This window comes from Condylostylus longicornis, unplaced genomic scaffold (assembly GCF_029603195.1).
Source record: "Condylostylus longicornis isolate FDR11 unplaced genomic scaffold, ASM2960319v2 ptg000005l, whole genome shotgun sequence".
Taxonomy (NCBI): Eukaryota; Metazoa; Arthropoda; class Insecta; order Diptera; family Dolichopodidae; genus Condylostylus; species Condylostylus longicornis.
The window spans coordinates 370,560-389,979 of NW_026577974.1; the positions used below are offsets into that span (position 1 = coordinate 370,560).

At 28.1% G+C, this 19,420-nt stretch overlaps 3 protein-coding genes across 5 annotated transcripts; 2 read left to right on the forward strand and 1 right to left on the reverse strand.

Annotated features, from left to right (window-relative positions):
- Positions 1-262: 262 nt before the first annotated feature.
- Positions 263-8,897, forward strand: LOC129615117 (ras-related protein Rab-14). 2 transcript variants are annotated; one of them, XM_055530203.1, is made up of 5 exons: positions 267-404; positions 6,374-6,487; positions 6,556-6,736; positions 6,806-6,988; positions 7,924-8,897. In XM_055530203.1, exons 2-5 carry the CDS (start codon positions 6,382-6,384, stop codon positions 8,099-8,101), a joined length of 648 nt encoding a protein of 215 aa, XP_055386178.1. In that variant the 5' UTR covers positions 267-404; positions 6,374-6,381; the 3' UTR covers positions 8,102-8,897. The 2 variants fall into 2 exon arrangements, with proteins under 2 accessions (XP_055386171.1, XP_055386178.1); XM_055530196.1 differs by lacking the exons at positions 6,374-6,487; positions 6,556-6,736; positions 6,806-6,988; positions 7,924-8,897 and adding an exon at positions 1,836-4,287 and having other exon boundaries at positions 263-404.
- A 479-nt stretch (positions 8,898-9,376) lies between these two features.
- Positions 9,377-12,505, reverse strand: LOC129615336 (methyltransferase-like protein 17, mitochondrial). Its single transcript, XM_055530486.1, has 5 exons — positions 11,970-12,505; positions 11,183-11,908; positions 10,905-11,126; positions 10,550-10,842; positions 9,377-9,526 (listed from the first exon to the last, which is right to left on the reverse strand). Exons 1-5 carry the CDS (start codon positions 12,000-12,002, stop codon positions 9,454-9,456), a joined length of 1,347 nt encoding a protein of 448 aa, XP_055386461.1. The 5' UTR covers positions 12,003-12,505; the 3' UTR covers positions 9,377-9,453.
- A 946-nt stretch (positions 12,506-13,451) lies between these two features.
- LOC129614846 (apoptotic chromatin condensation inducer in the nucleus) lies at positions 13,452-18,432 on the forward strand. Of its 2 annotated transcripts, none has more exons than XM_055529775.1 (6): positions 13,452-13,626; positions 13,725-15,195; positions 15,260-15,479; positions 15,539-15,803; positions 15,862-15,974; positions 16,035-18,431. In XM_055529775.1, exons 2-6 carry the CDS (start codon positions 13,736-13,738, stop codon positions 16,233-16,235), a joined length of 2,259 nt encoding a protein of 752 aa, XP_055385750.1. In that variant the 5' UTR covers positions 13,452-13,626; positions 13,725-13,735; the 3' UTR covers positions 16,236-18,431. The 2 variants fall into 2 exon arrangements, with proteins under 2 accessions (XP_055385750.1, XP_055385760.1); XM_055529785.1 differs by lacking the exon at positions 13,452-13,626 and having other exon boundaries at positions 13,757-13,897; positions 13,963-15,195; positions 16,035-18,432.
- Positions 18,433-19,420: the final 988 nt, after the last annotated feature.

Consider the following 19,420-nt stretch of genomic DNA (forward strand, 5'->3'; position numbering starts at 1 on the left):
CAATCCTTGAGAGTTCTTTTTATAATTTAATTAAGTTATTCTTTATATAAAAAAAGAAGTGTATTTAAAATTTTGATGTTAACAAACTAATACAAAAACCGATCAGTAGAAAAAAGTCTTAGTGGAAACGTTGAGTTTTTAGGTTTTAAATTATGTGGCTGCGGCTTCTGTTTTTATGCGACGCTTTGTCAATGTCAAATTCATAAACGCCATTTTATATTTATATTTATATATATATTTTATGTATAAAGCTTTTCAAACTGTGATAAAAATCGAAGTTAAACAGGTCGGGAAGCTGCATTTTTACGTATTTTCTATTTTTTTTTAAATTTAATTTTATTGCTTAATAAATATTAATAATTAGATTGAAAAAGAGTATCAACAAGTCGAAAGTGCAATTTAAGGTAAAACAATGGTGATGATGTTTTTTAGTTTTGCTAGAAATTCAACTACCAACTTAATTTTTCCTTCAAAAAACAAAAAAACTATTGTGCATATTGTTATGTATGTATGTTCATTTTAGATAATTTAAATCTACATATAACACCCCAATATTTACTTTTGTTAATTCAATATTTAAATTAGTCGAAAAAATTGAAATATGTTCATAGAAAAAATTTTTCAATTAATAATCGATAAATTCAATTGACGCGGCCGAAACTTGGCTAATTTACTATAATGTCAATTATCTAAGTATACATATTTACATATTTATTTCTGAGGTAATATTATTATTCTTGAATTGTCTATATTGCTTTAAAATTGTAGGAGCGACTTCGTTAATTCCTGCAAAATTTATGAACCTACATAAATAGTTTTTTATAATTTTTAGTTAAGCTTTGAGAATTTTTGTATTTATAGGAATTGTGTATACACACATATACATGTTTAGAACAATCCCTGATATTGTAATTCATAATCCTATAAGCTGATTTTTTATCATAGCTGTTCTATAATATTTATTTAAAAATAATAAATTTGTTCTATGATATGACTTTAAAATTTATTTCATCAATATATTTTTCTAATTAGAATCGGCTTCAAATAATGTAAGTACCTACACACTTACCTGTTAAAAAATTTTTGTATTATACTATAAAATGTCTCCATCCATAATGTATATATATACTTATGAGATTGAATTGAGTAAATGATTAGATTCTAGACGTGATAGCTTTATACATTTACAGGTATGTTAAATCTATCTGAAAATTTTTGTTCCTAGAAAAGCAGTTTTTGAAGCCAATAGATATTATATTACTATCTTTAATGTGCATATTAAATTTATCAAGTCAGTTTCGTCGCGTGGTGGTTACGATGGCGATTCCAAATAAATGTTCCAGCTTTTATCGTTTTTATGTGGTGTGGCGGTTTATTGCTAAATTTAGAAATATATATTTTTAATTTTTTTAATAAATTACATAAATTGCTCAATTATAAAATATTCGTAACTTGATTTAGTAAAGTAACTCAATTTAATAAAACGAAAAAGAAAAAAACAAATCGTCGTCTTAACCACTACACCACGGAATACTTAAAATTTTGTAACTTTTTCTATAAATGTGTCTGAAAATTTCGGGAAAGTAAATTAACGTTGTATTTAAAAAGTGTTAAACACAAAATTGATATAAAATTCAAAATCAAATGTTTGTTGCTGCTGGAAAGTTTGGTTTCATTGATTTTCATTGATTCATCGTAAAGTCATATTGACCACTTCACAAAGATCTGACTTGAAATGCTTATATTGAGTAATAATATTTTAAAAAATCTAAATATATTTATCATAATATATTTTGTTAATTGGAAAAGTTACCCATTCAAAACATCTTTTATAGAATCCTTGAAGAAGATACAGATAAAGACACAAAATAGAGCCGAAAAAGAATAAACTGCTAAAATGTCTGAAATAACTTCATCTAAAGAACGAAATATATATGCGAAGCTTGAAGCAATAAAACAAATTCGAAATAAAACTATTCAGTTAGAAAAATTGAAATCACGAATTGTTCGTGAAGTGAAGCTGGGAGACGAGGAAGAAAAATGTCTAGTGGAATACAGAAAAGAAATGGAACAACTTTTGCAAGAAAAAATGAGTCATGTTGAAGAGTTACGTCTTATACATGCCGATATTAATGAAATGGAAGCAGTAATTAAAAAAGCTGAAGAAAATAAACTTCGATCTATGAATTTGGCCAATCGAATCCATGACGAATATTTACCCTTAAAAGGTGAAATTGATCAAATGCGTAGGGAATACTTAGGGTTAAGCCCACTAAGAGACTTACATGAAGAAGAGGGAACAGCGATTACTAAGGATCGTTTTAAAACGTCAACTGCTTATTTTAACGCTAAAACCCAACAAAGCACAACACCATATGTACCGCAAGCAAGACATGTTGCGGCAGCGTCCGCAGCTGCTGTTTCACTGCTTCAACCTGAAGCAACCGTAACAACATTGCAGCCTTCATCAACTTCGCATGCGTTTATGCCACCTCCCAGACCTGTTGGACCATTACGTATAAATAAAGATATGGGAGGAACAAATCGTGTTCCACAAAATCCAAGTATAAGTATGGGACATTCAACGTTCAGATCAGATTTTAATGTTGGTTTGAGACAACAGCCGCCTCCAATGAAATCTTGCCTGTCATGTCATCAACAAATTCATCGTAATGCACCTATTTGTCCATTATGCAAGGCAAAAAGTCGATCCAGAAATCCTAAAAAACCAAAAAAAAAAGATCATTGAACAGGTCAATTATCTAAAAGTTTATTAATAATATTTTAATATACATACATACATACATATATTTTTGATTCATTTTCTTTTATTGATTTTTTCAAAATTCGAATGAAAATTTGTATAAATTTAATACTATTTTATTGATTTTTATTTGTGAAAGGTATTGAAGTATGTAATTAACCCTTTTTAATAATTTTTTTTATTGAATAGAAAGCTACTACCGGATGGAAAATTCTGTTTTAAAAAATTAATTATTAGAAAAATCCTAATTTGTTTCCAGAAGTAAAAAAAATTGTAAAAGTAAAAAAATCAAATACGTGCTTCGCTGTATTTTGATGACCTATGCTATATTTGAAGGCAAATTAATATTAATGTATAATAAATGTGTTGTTATCTTACACATAAAATAAGCAGATTACAAGCTACATATGCATACATATGTGTAGGACAAAAACTCAAATCCTTCACCAAAAGGATTTGAGTCGCAAATATGTATATATGTGTTCGTGAAGCAATTATATTCGTATATAGTACATATATTCATTGATACATGCATGCATATACTGGACAACACATTCTAACGGCAATTCTCTGTAAATAAGAATCTTTTAAGTAAATAAGAATGCACGGTTCTTTTGGAAGTGAATTCAATTGGAATTCAGCTAATGTTAGTTTTTATTTTTAAAAAACGTTAATTTTAAGTTTACATCTTCAAAAACGTTAGCCATGTAACAAACAATGCAGTTTCCTGTAAACTAAGTTATAATTTGGTACATATTCACATGTACACATATCAAACATATTTCTACTTGTGGTTTGTGAACTCTGAATAAAAACATAGTATGTAATCCAAAATTCAGTTTTTATTTTTAAAAAACGTTAATTTTAAGTTTACATCTTCAAAAAACGTTAGTCATGTAACAAATAATACAGTTTCTTTTAATTTTAATATATCTAACATCACTGTAAACTAAGTTATAATTTGGTACATATTCCACATGCACACATAACAAACATATTTCTACTAGTAAGTTTGTAAATTTTGAATAAGAACATAGTATGTCATCCAAAATTTGTTTTGTTTTTCACTTAAAATAAAATAAAATACAATTAAATTACAGGGTTGAAAAACTTATCAAAAGTTTGTAGAAACAATGCCTACATTATGTGCTTGACTGCATTCGAAATTAGAAAGATTTTTTCCTTTCAAAGAGAAATTTACTTGGCAGACAAATAATTTGCGTTTCATAAAAAAAATTTTATGCACATTTGTTGTATGTAAATTTATTTAAATAGCACTCTAATAAAACCATCTATTTTATCTTACCAAAATAAATAAACATACTTTATTTGAAAGATGAGAAATGGTGTGATAAAACGAAGTAGAGTTTAGTTTACAGAGAGACTTGAAAAATTTATGATTTTTTTTATGAATGAAAGCTAAAAAAATTGAGTTGATTCCAGATCATATGACAAAACCATAAACGAAAACCATACAAAATAAAAAAAATAAAAACAAAAGTTGAAACTGGCAGTGAATGCGACTATTTATTGAATGGTGTAAATTGACTACACGCAACAGTTTTATTTGATGGTAAGGCTCTATGCAACAGTTTATAGCAGCGGACTTACAAAGCAAAAGCTTATATACATACATATATACACATACTATATCCGACGACAAAATAGATATAATTAGTAAGTCTTTACATAATTTTTTAGTCTTAGGTTAATAATCTTATGATTTTTAGAGTTAAGTAAAGCAATAGAATTTAAAATTTTAATTTAAGATAAAAATAACAAGCATTAATTGTAATTCACTAAGATAAACGTAAATAAAATTCTGAAATTACAATCTATTTTATTTGATGTAAGTGTCCCAAAAACATGATGCATAGTGTATGTACCAAGAAATTTGGAGAAAATTATATCTCTGAAATCTATTTTTTATAATACACAAATTATGTATTACTTGTTAAGTTAATATTCTATATTAATATAAAATGTGCTAAATAAGCTTCCAGAAAAACCCTTGCTTGGGTGTCGTTGTTGCTTAGAATCCAGCGAACTTACAAGTTTTGTCAGTATTGAAGGGTAAATTTGGGTTACTTTCATGATCTTGGACCAGTTCGGAATAATTTCAACTCTATATTCCGTTCAAATTTATGTTTTCCAGTAATGAGAATCATGAGGGGGAGAGTTGAATATTTACCTTAGGCTCTCCAGGAGCTTGGGGACTTTTCCAAACAGTTTTGCGGATGAACATAAAAAATCTAGATATTAAATTAAAACCGTTGACATTTTCTAAGATCAGACACCGAGTAAATTAACTGGGTTTAGGGGCTGGAGCCCTTAATCGGTATGGCTAGAATCGGTAGTGAAACTTGATGAGAACAACAAAGTGAAGTTACTTCTCGGGCCGGGTGCACGAGTCTATGAAAATCGAAAGGCAGATGCATTTTGAAAATTTGACAATTTTTTTAGTTTTAATACGAGAGAGATCAGTTTAGCTGCCGATTTCCTTACTGGGCATTGTTAGCTTGTCATTTGCATAAATTGATATTCATGATATGCAACGGTTCATGTAGATTTTGTCGCCCTAAAATATGTCTACTTAAATCTACCATTGTCTAAAGATCTAATTTATCTAAAATCTATATATAGTGGGCCATAAGTGCTGTGTATTCTATTTCATTAATAGTAGTCAACAAGACTTAATAAATAATATTGATCAATTTCCTTACTAATTTGAAGCTGTTGTTTAAATTAATTTTGAATATTGCTTAGGATTTGTAAATTATACACCCATATTGTGTTAGTCGCATCACTTGGAAAGAAAAGAATTTCGTTTTTCTGTATAGAATTTCGAATTTTAGAATTTATTTTAATCAGAAAATTAGAAATTTTGAAGAACAACCCATCATCATGATAGTCTCATATGCATTTGTGTTGTTTTGAAACATTAACACTAATTGTAATAATATACATACATACGTATGATGTGTGTTTATAAATACATATATTAACAAAGTACTATCAAACAACAAAAGAGTGTTGGGATATTTGGTCCAGCAAATTATGCTAGATTCAAAACCGCAAACAATCACGCGAACTTTTTTAGAAAACCACACACAATCGCGCGAATAGTTACATATAATGCGAAGGCGTGAGAGTTTTCGCATTATATGTAACATTATATGTATACAATTGGTCATATCATTTTAGTTTTTGGAAAATAAAAATTGAAATTTGTTACAAATTGCTAAATGGAAGTTAATGTTTTTATTACTTTTTCATAATTATTTTATATAAATACTCGTATGTACATAAGTATTTTATTATTATTTCCTGAAATTTCGAAAGTATTTTTAATGAAGTGTTTGCATTTTAAAATCGTTGCACGATTTTACTTTTTTAACTTTTCTACATTTTTTTATATTGCCTTTAAGATATCAAACAATTTGTTAGGAAAATGATGAAGTGGAAAAAATAATAATAAAGCAACATCATGTAACAACATTGTATGTACTTATACTTACTAATATGTACAAGGAAAGGACTATTTATTATTTTTTAATTTTTATTTACATATTTTAAATATGTAGCTATCAATGAATCTTTAATTTTTAGTTTCCATAATGTCATCTGGTCCGTATAATTATAATTACATATTTAAGTATATCATTATTGGAGATATGGGAGTTGGAAAATCTTGTTTACTACACCAGTTCACAGAAAAAAAATGTAAGAGCAGGTTGCTGTATACATTTATTTCAACTTAAATTTCTTAATTTGTTTTATTTATTAAATAGTTATGGCAAACTGTCCACATACAATCGGTGTTGAATTCGGTACCAGAATAATAGAAGTAGCAGACAAAAAGATCAAGTTACAAATTTGGGACACTGCAGGGCAAGAACGTTTTCGTGCAGTAACTCGTTCTTATTACAGAGGCGCAGCAGGAGCGTTGATGGTTTACGATATAACACGAAGGTTTTTACTTTAACATTTTTAAAGATTAAGATAATTTAATTTTGATTGTTTATTTTTCGATGAGTTTAGGTCAACTTACAACCATTTAAGCAGCTGGCTCACCGATACGCGAAATTTAACGAATCCAAGTACTGTGATATTTCTTATCGGTAACAAATCTGATCTTGAAAGCACAAGAGAAGTTACCTATGAAGAAGCTAAGCAGTTTGCAGATGAAAACGGTCTAATGTTCGTGGAGGCCAGTGCAATGACGTAAGTTTTTTAAAATGACTGTATACTTGTTGAACTTTAATTATAAAATGTAGTTACTAAAATTCCAGAAGTTCATCTTACGTTTATCATGATTAGCATTGAATAAAATAAAACAAAAAACAAACTTAGTGATGCATTGCTTTTTTGTTAACCATTTTTATAAAATATAATGGTTTCCTTTTAAAATTTTTTTTAGACTTAAGTCCGTTTTAGTTTTTTTCCGTCCGAAATTTAAAAATTCCATAAAATCTGGAATCCGGTATTATGTTCCTATATTTCTTACATCGCTTCTGAATTTTACACTTTGTGTGGTATTTCCCTTATCCCCATTTGCAAGAATACGGTTAGTACACCTTGTTTTAAGTTCGTTAATAAAATTTCCATAATTGAGTGTATAGTATACAGTTACCTGGCTCAATTATTATTAATTAGGCTTAAGTTTGAACGTAACAATCTGTTTCCTTAAAATGTTTTTTTTATTTTTCTTCTGTAAGAGGGAATGTCCAATTTTAAGATTTATGAAAAATTTATTATTGAAAAGAAATTTAAAAAAAATTGCGGCGCTGTAATTAGCCAAATTTTTGTAAATTTTGTGTCTTAAATTTTTAGTAAAATTGTAATTCCAGACGACACTTATAAGATTTAAATTATTTTGCACAAATAAATTTTTTTGTAATTTAAATTGTAATTTAAATAAAATAGTTGAAAAAAATAGTTAATAAATTGAAAATAATTTAAAATTTTTTAATATGAATTTTGAATTAATAAAATGTATCAATTTATTAGTTTTAATAAAAACATCAAAAATGATATTTGTACTCAATTACTTACGTTTACAACTGTAAAATTAGATAGATTTAGTAGATGTTAAGGTTAAAATTTTTAATGAAGTTTAAGTATGTATATACATTTATATAACCTATATTTTTTAACAGTGGGATAAATGTTGAAGAGGCATTTTTAGAAACTGCAAAACAAATCTATCAAAATATTCAAGAAGGGCGATTGGATTTGAATGCAGCCGAGTCAGGAGTTCAACATAGACCATCACAACCTGGCCGTAGTTCTTTATCAAACGATACACCAAATAATAAAGAGCAATGTGCTTGTTAAATTTTTTGAATTATGCAAAAATCAAGTATGGGCATCATACATTTATTCCAAAAACAGTTTTTTCCTCATTTGCTTTATCTTGCATTTCTTATAAAGTAAATTTATTGATTTTAGTTTATAACTCTCATGATATTAAAAGCCGTAGAATCATTTTTAAATATATATACTTTTTTGGTTTATTATGCATGCATGAGTATACAAATATAATTTATTAAATAAAGAGTGAAAATAAATTATATGTTACGGTTTTTCTTAGAAGACATGCGGTTATTTTATTATAAATCCAACAAATGTATTCACTTCCTTTAACAAAATTGTGTGCATTTGAGTAAGCAATGGAATAACTGGAAAATTATATTCTTTTACAATTATAATAAAAATTTAATTAAAAAATTAGTACGAATAGTAAGAAAATACAGATATGTAAATTTCTTTTTGGTAAACCGCTAAAATCCTATGAACCTATAAATTATTGTCTTCTACATTTATAATTAATAATGTCAAGCTGCTTGATAAAGAATGTTTGAATTTCAACTTTAAGTTAAGATAATTGTTTCTAATTTTTTGTTAAGACTTAACTACATAGTGTTCTGCATTAATTTTAGTTTTGATACAGGTTAAAAAATTGAAAATAATTTTAGCAAAAATATGTAAATTACATTTTCAAAATTTGTCTATCACAAAAAAGTAGAGAAAATAATATTGTAATAGAAATTCACTAATGAAATATGTTAACCAAATCAAATTGTACATTATAATCGAATTAAATATATCATGCAATTTTCTTTAAATGCATGATATGAAATACACAAAAAACTTTTAATTTAAAAAATATTTTTTGTACATAAGGAAAAGAAATGTCTTGTATCTTTATTAAATAATCTAGTACATAAAATTCGTAAAAAAATATAAAAATACAAATTGTGGTATTGTTAGATTAACGTTAAAAAAAATTATAATTTACCTATAAAAATAAATTACATATATTTCGAATAAATGTTGGTTTTTCATTTTTATTAGTTGAAAGAGTCCCATTGAATATTCATGTTTTTTATTTAATCTAAAGATGTTTATCAATATAAAAATAAATGAAAAATCTAGTGAGAGAGCCGTTCGTTTAACAATTTTATAAAAGACTCGCCCATATTTAGCCTTCGCGTGGCTAAATGTGGACGAGTCTTATGTGTACCTTTGAAATACATAATAGGAGATCATTCCCTGCAATTGTCATTAAAGTATTTATTTGGTATTTAAAAAAAAAAAAGTTTTTGCTAATTTTTTTAAACAAGCTTTTCATTTTATTTCAAATTTTAATTTATTTAAATAATTATTTTACTTTTTTAGACAAATTTTTATTTTGATGTTTGTATTTTAAGTGGAAGTTTATCTCCCCAACAGCTTGATCTACCACATTGATACGTTAATCTAAAAACAAAAAAAAAATTAGCAAATGTTTTGATTTAAAGTTTAGTAAAAGGTTTCTATCGGTTATAATTTATTAATATATTTCAAACTAACAATTACGTAATATAATCAATAATACGTAATAAGGTCACTTCATGATTTCGGTAATCTTTTAGCCACATTCTTCTTTAAGTGAGCCCACAAATTCTCAATTAGATTGAGGCTTAGACTTTGGGGGTGTGTTTAATAATCTAAATGTGGAATACAAAGTATTGAATGGCAGAACGAAAAATAAATATGGAAGAAATCAGAGGTTAAAATAAATTGAAAAAGAATCAAGAAAATCCACAATCCAATTGGGAATTTGTGGACCCACTAAAAGAAGAATTAATCAGACATCCATTGCTTAGATCAAGCATTAAGCATATCGCCAACATGCGCAAATAAAAACATCGTATAATCGCAACTATGCAACTATCATTTACCAAGCAACAGCATCATCATTTACAGGAAAGGGAGGGGAAAATCGGGAATATGTAAGAAAAAATAGGGAAGAGCAAAAGGGCAAATAAAATAAATGACGAGCACAACTTAAAAAAAAATAATAACAACAAAAAACCGTTATGGTTTTGTGATCAACGAAAAAAAGAAGGAAAACCAACCACCATGCAATAAGTAGATATTATAGATAATATAGATGAATAAAAGCGAGAGAGAAAAACAAGAATAAGAAGAAACGAAAAAATACTACAAAACTAAATTAGACGAAAGTTAAGATCTAAGAGTACCCTTACTAATAGCGAGAAGTCTACCGAAATTCAAAAGTGACCTTATAAAATATATAACATAACTAATAATATAGAAAACATTTTTTCATATATGAGAAAATATGTATAGTGATTTGACAGGTGAAAATGAAAACCGAAGAATCCGCGGTTGTATACTTTCTTAAACCATCGTTCTTTTGCGGATCAGATTTTCAAATTTTTCATTCGTTTAAAATGCAAGTTTTCTTATTCCATTAACAAAAAATTTTCAACTTACTTGCCATGCTTCGATGGTGTGAAAATCACTTCTTGTAAAGTACCATGTGATGTACACATTCTACAAATTGTATGCCTTGTTTTTACTAATGTGGGCCTTACAATTCTTTGCCAGTTAGAATAATCAGGTAATTTAGACATTGGACCCTTTTTTATTACTACATAACTATATAAATGAGTTAATTTTTTGCCAGATTTGCCTAGCAATGAAAAAGGTTCGTATTTAATTTCATAATTACATGGTGTTTTATCTTCATTATTCGTCAACCTTGGGCATTCGTGTTGATGAGGGCACTTGCATAATTAGATTATGTATAATTAAGTATATTTTTATTTAATATTATATAAAAAAATACCGGTGCGAACACATAGCCTTCTAGCAATGGATCCGAAAATCTCGCAGATAGTATAAGATCACGTGCCTCTGCTATTAATTCAAAACCTTTTCGAGTTCCTTCTTCTATAAATATTAAGTAATTTGCACACCTTTTCCATAAATTCAAGATTACTTCGGCACGGCTTTTTTTAGAATTTAATTCAAATAATGCAAACGACGATAGCACTAGATCATACTGTGTCTATATTTAAATACTTAAAATTTAAAATATTTTAAAATTTAACAAGACTCTCTTACAGTTTTTGCTGGTAAAAATTGACGAAAAAAAACTTTATTCAATTTAATTTGTTGACTGTTTCCTTCTCTCAGAATTGATTCAGCTAAATCGTTCATATTTCTAGACGAATCGACATTATAGTACTCGAGTAGAGTGTTATTCCATAAATTTGAAGCAACCCACATCCCAGTACCAACACCAGATCCAAAATCAAAAAAACTTCTTGGTTTGAAAGTGTGATCACCATTTTTTATTTCAGTAAATACTGCTGCAAGAATAGTAAATTCCAACGCACTTCTTCCCACAGCATAAACAAGAGATTCGTATTCCCCATAATTAATTGGTTTCCAAGCAAATATCTGTTTTTTTAATATTTGCTTAATTTTGTTTGTCCTTTCATTATTATACTGATTTCTTTCTTCATTATCCTTATTTTGGATAGTGTTGGTTGTTGAAAATTTTTCAAGATTTTGTTCTATTTTACTTAATTTGTTTCGTATAAAACTTTTCTCAGGTGGAGGATGTCTTGCAACAATATGACGATTAAGCTTTTTACCATCATCTATTAATTTCTTCAAAGACCTATCCCCTATACATTTCAATAAACTACTTTCAATCCATTTCGGAACAAGAGTTTCTCCACGTTTTTGAATTCCTGGATGTCTTTTAGGCTTGAATTCCCCTTTTTCTAGTTTTTGTAGAAATTCTCCATCTAAACTTATAGCAAGTTTTGAGGATTCTCTAATCTGAAACAAACACATTTCTCCAATAAATGTTTATCATAAATGCAAAATTTTACCAATTCACCGAAATTAATATATTTTTACGAAGCATGTTCATTGATCTTCAATTAATGAAAGTACATACGTAATTAGATTATGTATTGACTGTGAAGTGTGACTGTCGACTGAACTGAACTATACATAAGTATGTACATATGTATCGTAAATTGTTTTTTGTTAGTCTTGATTTGTATGCATTTGCATAATAGGTTTACTAGTCAATATACTGGCAGTTCAAAAAACATTTTCCGCCTAAAATTGAAGAACATCTAAGTTGTTATTTTTAGATTCTTCTAGTTAGATTCTCTGCCAAAAGAAACTTTTCCGACTAAAAAATTTAGTATATATTCTATTATGACATGTTTTTCTCATCATTAGCAATATTTTTTTTTTTATGAAACGTTAAATTCAAAGTACAATTCAAAATATATATTTTGACACAAATTTATTTTGAATACAAATTTATTTATATTTCAACTCTCACGAAAAATCAATATTTTTATTTCAGTTTCAAATTTCGTTTCTATACTAACATATTCTGCTGAGCAATCTACTCTAGTAGTCTCATTCCAAATTTTAATTCGTTTTACTGAAATAATGAGTTGTCAGAAACATCTGAATTCCCAAATTACAAACATGTTTTACGGGAACGGGTTAGATAGAAAATTCTATTATTTTGAAAAAGGGAAGAGCTGCTCTAAAACTTTGGAAAATGTTATTAAGACAATTGAGTATTGAAAATTTTTGGCATATTTTTTTTGTTATACAAAAATATAAAACATCAAATACAAGAAGAATAATTGTTAGGTCCGGCTAATTTGGAAGTTGATATTTGAATCCGTATCATGTTTTTTATAACTGCATTTACCATTTTGCGTTCATTGATGATAATTATTTATAAATAGAACGCAATTTCAATAGAAATTTTGGCTCTATCCAAAATGTATCCAACCTCGTAAAATAGCATTATTATAATAAGTCGTCTTATTTTGTACAAATTAACCCATAATTAATATTAATTTGCTTTATTCCACAATATGAGTTTTGTTATTTATAGTAAATTCTTTAAGAAATCACATACAACTTCTATTATATTTTAAATGTTAAGGTCAGAAAAAATATATGCATATATGCCTTCTGTAGTTGTTGAACTATGCGGTAAAGACGATTGACCATGAAAACGGACAAATTTGCTTAGAATAGTCAGCAAATAACATTTATTGAAGATAAAGCAACTTCGCGGTTTAATATTAGCAGCATTTCAACTGTTTTGTAATATTTATTTAGTGTTTGAAAAAAAATGTATCCATATTTCAGCAAAATTTTAAAATGTAGCCAATTTCGGCGTTTTAGCAGATTTGAGTATCTTTGTATCCAAGCTCAAATTTAAAGCAAAAATGTATCCAAATGGATACAATTGTATCCAAGTGGGAACGCTGATTGTGGCATCTCTGTTTTTAAAGTGTCAAATCTCTGTTTTCTCCAAAGTTTTTTTTAGTCTCCAAAATAAAAATGGTGTTTTTCGCGTGCTCTAAAGTCGTATTAAGATACTGTCTCTTAAAACATTAAATATTGAAAGCGTTCAATATAAATTAGTTGTTAAAATATAAAGCAGCAGTGTGCATTTTAAAAGTAATCAGTAATTTTAGAATTGGTATAACTGAATTTGCAAAGTTTGAAAGGTATGTAATATTCATAAAAATGCTTAGAAATTATTATGCCGGCATAATGAATATCTGTTAGAATTGATTTATTAATAAATCGGTAAACTTTTTTTTAGTTAAATTTAAAATGCGGCGCAAAAGTGAACGAAGGAAATCTACGGAAGTATCTCCTGTACAAGTTACGCATTCAACACGTCGTTCAACCCGACGACGTACATCTACTTCGTCATCGGTAGAACCTGCGCTAGGATCCAAGGAAATTCAAACGGAAGAACCACTAAAGGATAAGGTAAGCTCTAAAGAAATTGAACGTGAGGTCGAGGAGGATAACAAAAAAGATCCACGCGATTCTAGTTCAGAACCTAGTGAAAAGGATGACCAAAATACTGTTGGGATTATATCAAGCAAGAGGGATTTTTGTAGGGGTGGCAAACGTAAGTTGATACAAACGATAGCTGAAGAAAATGGTAGTCAAGATGAGGAAAGTCAGGGATCTGAGCCAGCTAAAAATAATGAGAATATAGAAAAGGAACTTCAAATCTATGAAATGCCGAGTGAGCAGCAAAAAGAACAAAATTTAAAAGAAGAATATTCGTCTGATACAAAAACAGCGGCAATTGCGGATGACAATAAAGTACTTGAAGTAACAACAGAACCTTTGTTGAATACAGAAACTCTAAAAAAGACTAAAGAAGTGAGTAAACCAGAAGAAAAAGAAGAAGGAGAAATGAATACAGATTCAGAAGATGAATCTATAAAACTTTTGAAACATAAAGAAGAATTCCAAAAAATGGAAGAACAAACATCTGTCCCTATTTCCAAGCCCCCGAGAAGGCGCAGATTTGATGAACGCCCGGAAGATGTAGAAAAAAATAAAAAAATGGAAGAAGAGAGATTTCAAGAAATTGAAAAGGCTGGGGAAGTTAGTAACGATCCAGAAAATAAAGAACTTGAAAACGATAGTCACTGTTCAGCCAATATAAATAGTACCAGAAAAAGAAGGTGGTTAACACAAAAATCGTCGGAATTAAAACCAAAAGTGCTCGCAATTACTACGGATTCATTAAAGGAAATAATTTCCGAAGTGCCGCTTCCAGTTCCTTTAAGCGACGTAAGGTTGGAATCTTCTCCAGAACCTGAAGAAATTCCAATTTTGGAAGAAAAAATTAATGTGGATTATGATGAAGAAATTACAGAAGACATTAGCAAAACGGACAGATATAAAGAAAAAGAAAAAGTGAAAAACCGAGACAAGGAAATAAATCTACGAGAAAAAAAGTCGAAAGAAAATGAATATCGCCCAGAAAAGGAAATACGCAGAGAAAAAATTTCTGAAGAAAAGCAAGTTTTATCGAACCGTAAAATTTCAATCATTAATGAAGAAGAAAAACTTGCAATGACCCTAGCTCGTCCTCCAAGTCCACCTAAAAATGCTTCTAGTACCATACTATACATTACGAATTTAGTAAGGCCGTTTACGGTACTACAACTCAAAGGCTTGCTAGCCCGAACTGGAAAAATAGTGGAAAATGGTTTCTGGATTGACAAAATTAAATCTAAGTGTTTTGTTCAATATGAAACAGAAGAGTAAGTAGTGTTGTTTTTTGTTATTATTAAAGCAAACATGAAAAGTACTTTTATGTGTTTATAGTGAAGCTGTTGAAACAAGGCATGCACTCCATGGAGTTCGTTGGCCACCCTCAAATCCAAAATGTTTAAATGTTGATTTCGGTAGCAGTGTCGCAATGCAGAAAGCAATAGCGTCGACGGCTGAAGAAATTACAAAAACTATAAGTGATCCATCAAAGGAAAATAGATTGATAATTGGGGCTGGATGGGAAAAAGAGCGTTTTGAAATTGAGGAAAGAAAGGTTTGAAGTTTAACATACTTCATAATCAATAGTAGTAAATATAAGTGCATTTTTAATAGAATATACAGGTGAGTAGGCCGATCAGGGAGTGGGATGTTGGTAAAAAGGACGACTTAGATCGAGATGGAAGACGGAATCGAGAAAGGGAAAGAAGTTTTGAACGTCAAAGAAACGAACGGGATCGTGATAGAGATCGTGAAAGAAATGAAAGAGATCGCGAAAGGGACAGAGATCGTATTGATAGAGAAATGGAGAAAAATAGAAGGAGATATTCTACAGAGCGAGATCTTCGGGAAAGAAGGCGTAGCGAAAGTTCTTCTCCAGGTATTGAAATTCGTGTTCATTTTTATAAATATTAAAATGGTTTATGATATTCTTACAGTGCGAAAATTTAAACGGAAAGAGAATGATCCACCTATTCGGTTACTTGATGATTTGTTTAGGAAAACAAAAACAACACCATGTATATATTGGTTGCCCCTAACACCAGAACAAGTATTTTCTTTCAAGAAACATTGAATACATCTTTAACTTTTTAATTCATTTATATAACAGATCGCTGAAAAAGAGGAAGTTCGTCGGAAACGTTTAGAAGAGAAAGAAATTTTAAGAAAGGAGCAAGAAAAAGAAAGGGAACGTCGCGAAAAAGAAAGAGAAAAGGAAAGGGAAAAAGAACGTGAGCGACGTCGCGAAAGAGATCGGTCAAGTGAACGTGATCGAAAGAGGTCTAGAAGTCGAGACAGACGCCGTTATTAAAATAAATTTCAAAGAAAAAGGTACCAAGCAGTGGATGATGGTTATCGTATCATGAAATTTTGATATATAAACAGTTTATTTAAACATTTTACAAATTCCAAAAATCAATCGCCACAGTTAAATTCGGTAATCATAAATTATTCTAAAACTCAAAAAAAAAGTAAAAATTTCAAAAAGGTTCAGTAACTGGCAAACTTTTATTGTTGAAACGTTTTTAAAAATGAAAAATCATCACATTTAGCGTTCATCTAAATTGAAAGGATAGAAAAATAAATGGTAAAATCTGAACTACTATTGGTCAAACTTTATCAAATTGATTACATTAAATTATATCCAAATTTTTTTAGTCATAATTTACACTTCGTTAACGAATGGCTATTTATTATATATTAATTCAATGATTAATTCCAACTTTAAATTTGTTTGGAACTTTTTAAATTTTTAGCTCCATTTTTTTTTAAATTGTTTCATTACAAATTTTTGCATAAGTTCTAGTTGAGAGCTTTTCTAAGGCTATTTTTTAATGATTTTTTCAAAATAAAATTTATAATATATGCGTATGCAATTGCAATTGCATTGCAAAAAAAAGTTAAACAAGAGTTTTACGTTCCCTTTTTTTTATTTCCCTAAAAAGATTTAATAACATACATGTATTCGAATTATTTAAATACACAAAGTATGTTTAAAAGCATATATATCATTCAGTTAATGACTTTAAGCCTTAGCGAACATGTAGCTCAATATTCAATGTTATCTCTAATAAGACACCCCAATTATTTCCTTATCATGAATATAATTATAAATTTATTGTGTCAGTTTTTTTTTGCAAAGTATCTAAATCATTTTAACCTTTCTTTGTGAGTACATAGTTAAAATACTGATTTAGCATAGAAAAATGTAAGCAATTCAAAACACATTTACATTATTTGAAGATAGTATAAGCATTGACATTATTTTAAAATTTCCACAAAAGTATCTTAAATATCAATTAAGTAAGGTCCTCAATCTCCTCGATAACTATACAACTTGAACAATTTTTGTATATTTATATACATGTATATATGTATGTATAAGTTATGTATTAATAACGATAATATGCAGATTCATAAGTATTATATTTAAATTTATTTATACATAATCATATTGTATTACACACAATTCAAAAAATTTTAAAATATTAAAAATATCTGGGCATTGAGTATAATTAATAATTGTAGGATATATATAACTCTTAAATTTCAAGTTAATTTAAAATATTTTGTCAGAAGCGGAATAAATTCACACTACGGAGTACGCTGTTAATATCAGCAGTTTACGTCTCATTTTTCTGTCACCTTTTTAATAGCTCCTGTGTATTGCTTAAATGCCTTTCAAAATTAAATATTTTATGTACCAACGCTTTCATTGGTTATCTTCAAATGTACTAATCGCAAAACAGAGAAAGTATGGAAATTTATAAAAAGAAAGATGCCACAAGATGTTATAGGATGAACTGAATAAAATAAATGTTCCAGAATTGGTTTTAAAAAAATAAAAAATGGAAGGAAGTTTGAAATTTGAAAATTCTAAAGATATGTTAAATCGCCTGAAAATTGAATTGCCTCAATAAAAACTTATTATAAACATATAATTTATATGCATTCAAGAAAATTTTACTTGTAGCAACAAATGCAATTGAATGCATTTCAAAGCAAACAAAAGTGTTTCATCCAGATGAACAACTCAAAAGAACAAAACTTTAAAATCAAAAGAAGTACATATACATGTGAAAAAAGTAATTAAAAACTTATTTAAGAAGGCAAAATATTTTTATGTATAAAGTAACTATCTGAGCAAAAGTGAAATGATAATTAGGCAAACATATTCAAAAAAATGAAGTTTTTAAAAATATTCAAATGTCGCAGCAAGTGGAATTTAAAAGCTTACGCAAACATATTTTTGTTTTATGGAAATTGACTGTTAAAGATGACATACATATAGTTTTCTTATTCATCATTTGTTGTAAACTTCAAAGATAAATACCAATAAAATTGAATAATTACATTCTTTATAAATAATGAAATTATCATATGTACATTTTTCAAGTACTATTTTAAGTTGTTTTTTTTTATGTGACTCAATATTTAAGACTGACTGCAAGCACTAAGTTGAATAGTAAAGCCTGTTATGTACGGTTGTCAAGCTTTAAATACAAAGCACAGTGAAGCGAAAGTTAAAAAAATAAAATTCACAAATAATTTAAATAATGTACGTTACATAGTTACTCTTAGGAAAATTATATGCATACATTGATTTTAATTTGTAAAACATACACCACATTAAGATAAGAATACTATCCTTTCTTATTTTTTGACGTTGAATTAATTGTTTGAGTTCGCAATATACAACGGGAAGTCAGGCAATAATTCTCTTAAACAAATACTTTTGTTGAGCATAAAAAATATTGGCAATAACCACATGTCGGGATTTCCCGTAATTATTCTCTTATAAAAGAATGTATGTTAGACCGAACAAATTGCGGTAATTAGCGCTTGAAAAAAACTGAAGGAAAATGGAATAGTTTAATTTAAATTATTTTATTTCAATTTTATAACATAAAATTTGTAATATTATAAGTTATGTACATTTAACATAATGAAGTTGAATTTCAACATAACTAAAAAATTCGGAAATTCATTTCAGTTTTAAACTAACGTTTATTTTAACTATTTTAATTTTATTAATTCATTTTCTCATAAGCGCTATTAGGTCATGCAGAGTATATAACAATTTTTCATAAATAGTATATCATGGATATTATAAAAATAAAACATTTTAAAAATTTAAAAAAGTAAAGCCACAATTTTAGCAAAGCGAATACTTAGGAAATAATTTTTTAATTGATGGCTTTTTATTCTGAACTTGTAATAAGCTTAAACCCAGAAATTGTTGCATTTCAATTTCAGAAACATTTTCAAAATTTTTAACTGGTCGTTTTCTTGCTGATGGCCTATCAGTTTTATATAGATTTTTTCCGTAATCATTAGTAGATGAATTAGTAAATTCATTACATCTTTATCAAAATAATTGAGAAAATTTGAAGTAAAGTTGATTTCTATACTGCTACGACTTTCTTCAAATACAAACGACGGTATATCTTTAAAATTTTCCACCCACTCATCATCACTTTGATCATCCGTTTCTGT

Bases quoted from the DNA above. Each gene is read 5' to 3' on its own strand.
- LOC129614846 (XM_055529775.1), top strand. From the start codon at position 13,736: ATGCGGCGCAAAAGTGAACGAAGGAAATCTACGGAAGTATCTCCTGTA. The intron at 15,480-15,538 runs GTTTGAAGTTTA...CATTTTTAATAG, and splicing joins TTGAAATTGAGGAAAGAAAG to AATATACAGGTGAGTAGGCC. The intron at 15,975-16,034 runs GTATTTTCTTTC...TTTATATAACAG, and splicing joins TGCCCCTAACACCAGAACAA to ATCGCTGAAAAAGAGGAAGT.
- LOC129615336 (XM_055530486.1), bottom strand. From the start codon at position 12,002: ATGAACATGCTTCGTAAAAATATATTAATTTCG. The intron at 11,909-11,969 runs GTGAATTGGTAA...TGTTTGTTTCAG, and splicing joins GTAAAAATATATTAATTTCG to ATTAGAGAATCCTCAAAACT. The intron at 10,843-10,904 runs GTATTTTTTTAT...TAATTATGCAAG, and splicing joins AAGGCTATGTGTTCGCACCG to TGCCCTCATCAACACGAATG.
- LOC129615117 (XM_055530196.1), top strand. From the start codon at position 1,898: ATGTCTGAAATAACTTCATCTAAAGAACGAAATATATATGCGAAGCTT.